Source organism: Diospyros lotus, chromosome 1, assembly GCF_014633365.1.
Source record: "Diospyros lotus cultivar Yz01 chromosome 1, ASM1463336v1, whole genome shotgun sequence".
NCBI classification, from domain to species: domain Eukaryota; kingdom Viridiplantae; phylum Streptophyta; class Magnoliopsida; order Ericales; family Ebenaceae; genus Diospyros; species Diospyros lotus.
Genome location: NC_068338.1, coordinates 18,180,503 through 18,188,802, shown reverse-complemented (window position 1 = coordinate 18,188,802; position 8,300 = coordinate 18,180,503). Strand labels below are relative to the sequence as shown.

At 38.6% G+C, this 8,300-nt stretch overlaps 1 protein-coding gene across 1 annotated transcript; it reads right to left on the bottom strand.

Annotated features, from left to right (window-relative positions):
• Nucleotides 1–1,387: 1,387 nt before the first annotated feature.
• On the bottom strand, nucleotides 1,388–7,495 carry LOC127806232 (cation/calcium exchanger 2-like). The gene is given in 5 exon segments (XM_052343429.1): nucleotides 1,388–1,631; nucleotides 1,633–1,764; nucleotides 1,766–1,952; nucleotides 6,562–6,705; nucleotides 6,708–7,495. Coding segments are annotated over 5 exon segments (1,323 nt in total). The 5' UTR covers nucleotides 7,324–7,495.
• Between the last annotated feature and the right edge of the window lie 805 nt (nucleotides 7,496–8,300).

Genomic DNA, 8,300 nt, shown 5'->3' with positions numbered 1-8,300 from the left:
ACATGGTTAGGGTTAGCTTGTTGATTTTAGGCATATTTATAGTTCATTAGTAGTTTGTAGTAGAGAATCCTCAAGTAGGAGACATGATTCATTAATCGACCCTATAGTATATGAGTTACGTACACATTGGGAGAAAAAATAAACAAAAAAACATAAAGGAGAAGAAAAAAAAGTCAATTGATTATTTTTTTTTTAAGATAGTCAATTGATATAATATGTCATGAGAATTTTTATGTTCCTTAGGTGAATTTAAACTAATGAAACTAGAGTTGTCAATGAGTAGAACTTGACCTAGATCAATGAGTTAGACCATTAAAATTTAGATCCATTTGCGATGGAACCATAGGCTCATTAAACCCTTGTCTCATTTAAGACACATAACTTAGTTCAAAGACTCAAAAGGTGAGATTTGTTCTTACTTCTTTAGATTGCACAAAGAGCGAAATGAAACCCTAGTTGCAATTTTGTATTAATATATTCATTTGTGGTGAGGGTTTATATGAAATTAGTCGTTCTTTTGAATGGTGGAAATAGATGTCGCCTTGTGTTTAACTAATATTTGTTTTCATTATCCACCAGGACTACGAAAGGTATAAGCATGGACTAAACCCCCATCAATAGGAGCTTCTTGTACATTTAGGCTTAAGCCAAATAGGATGAGGACGAGAAGGGAGATAGGCAATTGACATGTTGGAATAGACAAAAATTCCAACTGAGGCACTAGACTCCCCATGATCGAGCCATCCCACATATTAATAGGCAGTATCTTATATTGATTATTAAAAATATATATATATTTAAAAAAAGCAATATATATATATAAGACTAATTATAGTCTATTCTTATTCATCTACTGTATATACGCACAAACAAAATAGCTAGATGCCAACTGAGTCATTTACTATGTCAAAATCTTTTCTTTTTTTTTAACGTAATTAACAATGTTTTAAACTTTGGAGTGATGTATGAAATTAAAAAAAGATCAAGGACAAATGGGATCTTAAAATAATTAAATAAATATATATGAAACAGTTATGGCCTAGATTTAGAAATATAAACAATTAACTCACCAATTGCATAACTAGATCAAGTCGCATCATATAAGAAACTAGACTTGTAGTGGTGACGGCTAGAGAAAATGATCACTTTTAATGGTGCCCACTTGTAAGTTGTTCTTGGACAGTCACTAAAACTTTTAGGGATGATTGTTATGGTCTCCTGCCACTAAAAGTAGTGTCCTAGAAAATTTCAGACATAGAAAGCCCAAATATATGGACAAAAGGCCTCTGCCAAGAAACCTATCAGGCCTTATGTTTCTCTTGGGAAGGACCACAAGGGCCCAAAGTAAGCCACCAACTAAGAACCCCGGAATGTCGAGATCATGGGCCTATGATCCCAGAGCAAGTGAGAGCCCTAAACCCACCACAGTGTTGAAAATGGGCCCTCCATAGCACCCAGATATTGCAACCTCAACCCCATCTGCCCCACCCTCCCTTGCCATTGACAAGTTGGCCACCAAATCCCCCAGAGAGTTCCCCCAAACCAGCACAGTGAGCCCTAGAATTGATGGGCTGAGTCCAAATATACGGCCTAGTGAGACCAAGAGAGCCACCAGTTCTTGGGCTACAACACGTAATGCTCATCACAAACCCTCCCCCAAGCCAACCCAGCAACAAACAGCTCTTTCTTGGTGGGTGACACCTCTCTCTGGTGAAAAATGCCAAAACTCCAAGGCTTATTCCCACCAGCCCACCGACTCCAACCGCCGGCGCCGGAGCTCCAAATCGCTGCCTGTGAAACAGGGGCCATGGTGGCTGAAGCCACTGCAAATGGCTTGCTCCATCTCTCCTCTGAAACTACTGGAATTGTTAGCCTTCTTGGCAATGAAAGTGGCAGCTCTAGGATCCATACGAGTTTTTCAAACAAGCTCCATTTTCTGCCTTCCGGTTCACCTTCATCGACCACATAACACGGCAATAATGGTTCTTGTTAATTGAGAATTATTCCATGTATCTTGAAGATAAAGCTTAATTGATTAAGAAATTGATAAGTTCTCTGGATGCATGTATTAAGTCTCTTAAGAATTTGAGTTATTATTAATGTTCTAGTCTACATTCATAGCATTAATATATTACGTTACTAGTATAAATGACTTTGTAACTCTCATTTGAAAGCAATGGAAAAATGTTTATGTTTTAACAGTGAATTCTGGAAGAGTCATATTTTCTCATTTTTGCTTGGTGTATTTGCCAGCATATTTCATCTTTAATTGACAAGTGGTATCAGAGTTGTATTCTTGAGGGATCTGTTCATTTAACTCCAAAATGTCTTCAAATGAGCAGATTGGGTCTGGTCCTCCAAGGTTTGATGGTAACAACTACCATTTATGGGCTTTCAAGATGGAAGCATATCTCGAAGCCCTCAATCTATGGGAAGTAGTGGAGCTTGATTCTAATCCACCTTCTCTACTTGCAAATCCTACTCTCAATCAAATTAAAATTCATGATGAGGCAAAGCAAAGGAAACCAAAAGCTTTGACCTGCATTCACCAGGCTGTCTCTGAGGCAGTTTTCACAAGAATTATCAATATTAAGTCTCCAAAGGAAGTGTGGGACAAACTGAAGCTGGAATTTGAAGGCAACGACAGAGTGAAGTCTGTCAATTTAAGAACTTTAAGGAGGGAATTTGATCTCATGAAAATGAAGGGAGGAGAAAGTGTTAAAGAATATACTTCAAGGCTACTTGATGTGGCAAACAAGATCAGATTTTTGGGCCAAGATTTTCCAGATGAAAATATTATTGAAAAAATTCTTGTCAGCCTACCAATGAAGTATGAATCAAAGATTTCAGCCATAGAAGAGTCTATTGATCCCAAGACTCTTGGTATTTCAGAACTAATCAGTAGGCTCTATGCCTTTGAAAAAAGGCTAAGCATTAGAAATGAAGAAGATGATGTCGAAGGAGCATTCCAAGCAAGGCACAAAGGCAAGTAAGACAAAAGATATGGCAAGAAACCTACAAAAGGAAGTTCAGACAAAGGGAAAGGCGTGCAGATTTCTGCAGATTCAGACAAAAAGTCAAGCTATCCACCATGCAAACATTGCACTAGAACAAACCACAAAGAGGAAGATTGCAGATACAAAGGCAAGCCTCCCATTCAATGTAGGTTTTGCAACAAGGTGGGCCATTTTGAAAAACATTGCAGACTGAAAAAAGTTCAAGGCAAAGGAGGGGCAACTCAACAAGCAAATATCACAGGAGAAAAAGAAGATGAGCCCGAAGCAAAGGTACTTCTTGCCTCTCAATTATCTGAAACTGATTCTCATACATGGCTGATTGATAGTGGTTGCACAAGTCATATGGCAAAGAAGGACAGTCTATTTCATAGCCTGGACAAGTCTGTAAAGATCAAAGTCAGACTTGGAAATGGTCAATTTGTTGAAGCTGCTGGAAGGGGAACTATTTTGGTTCAAACCAAGGTTGGTCCAAGATATATTAATCAGGTTCTTTATGTCCCCTCACTCTTTCATAACCTCCTAAGTGTGCCTCAAATGCTAGTGAATGGTTATTCAATTCTTTTCAAAGGAAATACATGTTACATCTATGATAAAGAAGGCTCTTTAACTGCAAGGATGCCTATGATCAACAAGTCCTTCATGTTAAATTTTAATATCCAAAAGGAAGATGCATGTAATGTAACTGTTGATGAATCCAAGTTGTGGCATTGTAGATTTGGTCATTTTCACTATAATGCTCTTTCTAAATTATGTAAGGAAGGCATGGCAAGAAATATGCCAGATGTAATGATCCCAAATGAAGTGTGTGGGGTTTGTCAAATGGGGAAGCAACACAGACTTCCATTTCCTACTGAAGCCACATGGAGAGCAAAGAACAAGCTTGAACTCATTCACAGTGACCTTTGTAGTCCCATGAAGGAGGAATCCTTGAACAAGAATAAATACTTTGTCCTTTTTGTGGATGATTACACTTGGAGTACCTGGATCTATTTCATCAAAAGTAAGTCACAAGTTTTTGATGTTTTCAAGAAGTTCAAAAGGATGGTGGAAGCACAAAGTGGTTGCAAGATCAAGGCTCTCAGATCTGACAACGGTCTTGAGTTTAACTCCATAGAATTTAAAGAATTCTGCAGCAAGTATGGTATTTCGCATCAACTCACAACTCCATATACCCCGCAACAGAATGGTGTAGTGGAGAGGAAAAATAGAGTTGTCATGGAGATGGTAAGGTGTATCTTGGCTGAAAAGAAGCTCCCAAATGAATTCTGGGCAGAAGCTGCTTACACAACAATTTATCTTATAAACAGACTTCCTACTTCAGCTTTAAAGGGAGTTACACCTGTTGAAGCATGGACATGTCATAAACCTTCAGTAAAGCATGTGAGGATCTTTGGTTCTGGATGTTATGTTCATGTGCCAGCAATCAAGAGATCCAAATTAGATCAAAAGTCTCGACCTGGGATACTCCTAGGTTATGCTCCTATGACTAAAGGTTACAAAGTCTATGATGTGCAAGAAGGAAAGGTCCTTATCACTAGAGATTTGGTGATTGATGAAGGCTCGTATTGGAGTTTTGATGAGAATGAACTAAAGCCACATAAAGATATCATTTCTGAACCCACTCAGGAATTGCAATTTCAACAGCAAAGCAATGAAGATGCAGATGCCAAAGATGAATTTGATAGGCAAGATGAACCATTAAAGCAAAAAACCAGAAGTCTTGTTGATATATATGAGAGCTGTAATTTGGTTATTTCTGAACCAGATTCATATGAAGAGGCTTCTCAAGATCCTAGATGGATTCAAGCTATGGAGGAGGAGTTGTTGATGATCAACAAGAACCAAACTTGGAGTCTTGTAAGCAAACCTAAAGGAAGAAAGCCAATTGGTTTGAAATGGATTTACAAGGTGAAGAGAAACCCAGATGGCTCAGTCAACAAGCTAAAAGCAAGATTAGTTGTGAAAGGATATGCTCAAAAGGCTGGTTTGGATTATGGGGAAACATTTGCTCCTATTGCAAGGCAGGACACAGTTCGGCTACTGGTTGCTTTAGCTGCAAAACTTGGCTGGGAAATCTGTCATTTGGATGTAAAATCAGCATTTCTCAATGGTGATTTGAAAGAAGATATTTATGTGGATATTCCTCAAGGTTTTCCAGCTGAGGTAGAAGGTGATAAAGTCTTAAAGCTTCATAAGGCTTTGTATGGGCTGAAACAGGCTCCAAGAGCCTGGTATGGAAAGATTGATGCTTATTTGTCCAGATGTGGCTTTCAAAGAAGTCTACATGAGGCAACATTATATGTCAAGAAGGGTTCTAACAACAGAACTCTTGTTGTTTCTATGTATGTTGATGATTTATTAATAACAGGTAATGATAAGGATGAACTCCAAAAATTCAAAGCTGAAATGAAAAAGCAATTTGAGATGTCAGATCTTGGAGTTATGAACTACTTTCTTGGAATGGAGATCATGCAAACAGAAAAAGGTATTTTTATGTCTCAATCCAAGTATGCTAAAGATCTATTGAAAAGATGTAAGATGGAAGACTGCAAGTCAGTCTCAACTCCAATGGCTTGCAATGAGAAGCTGTCAAAAAATGATGAAGGTGAAATGGTTGATGCAACCTTTTTCAGAAGCATCATTGGAGGTCTTCTCTTCCTCACACACACTAGGCCAGATATTATGTTTCCTGTGAGCTATTTATCAAGATTTATGCATAAGCCATGTGAAAGGCATCTTAAATGTGCTAAGAGGATTCTGAGATATGTGAAAGGAACCATAAAGTATGGTATTTGGTTCAACTCCAGAAATTCAGAGGAGTTAATGGGATATTCAGACTCAGATTGGGCTGGAAATGAAGCTGACAGCAGAAGTACTTCAGGTTATGCATTTACCCTTGGAAATGGTGTGTTTTCATGGTGTTCAAAGAAACAAGAAATTGTTGCTCAATCCTCTGCTGAGGCAGAATATATTGCAACTGTAAATGCTGCAAATCAAGCTATTTGGATTCAGAAAATACTCTCAGACTTGGGCATAAATGTCAGTTCACCTGTGGTCTTAAATGTGGACAACAAATCTGCTATTTCTCTTGCAGAAAATCCAGTTCTTCATGGCATTGCCAAACATATTCGGGTCAAGTTTCATGCAATAAGAGAAATGGTGACTAATAAAGAAATTAAGCTAAATTATTGTCCATCCGAAGCTCAAGTAGCAGATGTCATGACCAAAAGTCTTCAAAAGGCAAGGTTTGAGAAGATAAAAAGCATGTTGGGGGTACATGGAACAATTCCTAAGGAGGAGAATGTTAATTGAGAATTATTCCATGTATCTTGAAGATAAAGCTTAATTGATTAGGAAGTTGATAAGTTCTCTGGATGCATGTATTAAGTCTCTTAAGAATTTAAGTTATTATTAATGTTCTATTCTACATTCATAGCATTAATATATTACGTTACTAGTATAAATGGCTTTGTAACTCTCATTTGAAAGCAATGGAAAAATGTTTATGTTTTAACAGTGAATTCTGGAAGAATCATATTTTCTCATTTTTGCTTGGTGTATTTGCAGCATATTTCATCTTTAATTGACAGTTCTCCTAACGCTGGATTGTCCTCTTCTGGAGATTGAGATCTACAAGCCTGTGTGGTGGAGGCCATGAACACGTATAGAGGGTACAGTGTGAGGAAACGATTGCGCCCCATGGGTTGACCTTCCCGGATATTAGAATCCCAAGTAGACACAAAAGGAAGACGAGGATGTTCCTGATGAAACTGGATTTATCTATCTGTATACGGCTATGGCGGATGGAAATGCTTATGATGCCAACCACAGAAGTAGACACAAAGAGGGCACCGCCCAGAATGGTGCTGAGGCCAACGAGTTTGGTGTTGCCGTCTCCGTCTCCCATGAAAGAGGCGATGCCGGAGAAGAGATCGGGCGCGCCATTTCCAAGAGAAAGGAGAGTGAGGCCTGCTATGGCCGGAGAAAGTTTCAGGGCTCTGGACATGCTTTGCAGGGAAGAGGAGAAGTAAGTGGAAGCAGTGTCGGCGAGGAGGTAGAAGAGGACGAGGAGCCAGAGGAGAAGGGGGAGGCCCAGAAGAAAAAGAGGGGAAGAGCAATAGAAGAGGCGGATACAGGATATGACGGCTTCTGCTGGGGGACGGCAGCCGCTGGCCCTGAGATAGGAGCACTTGGCCTGGTGGTTATGGAGGTTGTGAAGCTCTGTGCACCCATTCACAGTGTAATTATTAGCATCTGGTTCTGGAATTAGTTGGTGAGTCGAAGTGGTTGTTGAGAAGATATACATACACACACACACATATATATATATATAATGAAAATTATCACCATCAGGGGCGAGAGCTAGGTAGGTGATCCGGGACTAGCATATACAAGAGAGAGTGTGAAGAAAGTTCAACGTAGAAGATTGACAAATATATACATGTTTATTATGTGTTTGCTGTGGGAGGGAGGGAGGGGAAGGGATCAACAATGTTATCATGATGAATGATGAATGATGCAAGCGAAGCATTTTATTTGGAGGAAAAAGATGATAGAATAGTCAAGAGGGGACACAAGGTTTGATATGTGGCTCATAATTCTTAGCACCTAAAGAGAGAGAGAGTTATACAGAGTGGGATGCAGCAATTTTACCTTCATTAATTCAAATAGATGCATAGATAAATAGAAAAGGGTGGCCAAGAGAAGTGAACAGACGGACAAGTTGAGATAATCTTTATTAGAAATGATGAGATCACGATGATGATGTTGGCATGTAGTGCTGCTGCGGAGACCAAAGTAGAAGCCTTAGCTGCGTTGTGTGCTGTGAGCATCCATGCACCTTTCCCCACCACAAATATCAACTCACCACCACCAATGCCATTACATACTATTTCTGTCTTACACCATTTTCTTTATAAAACATATTTACTAACAAACATTTTGTACTTATTTTAAAATTTTAATATAATAGTTATGCTAACATAACACATTTTCAGTAATTTTCCACACAATTAAACAACTATTTTCCAGAAGATACAATATTCCAATAAAAGGGGGGGGGGGGAAGAACGAAGACAACTTGCTAAACATGGTAACCAACAAAGAAAATTCCAGATTGAACCATCATGACACAAGCAGTAACAAATAATGAACTCTTAATAAGCAGATCAAATCTCCCTCCTAAAAGAATTTTAAGGCTTTTAACTTAATGGCTGTAACCATAAAAAAATACAAAAGAGCAATTACAGTTTCAATCAAATACATTTACAAGAACAAATGGAC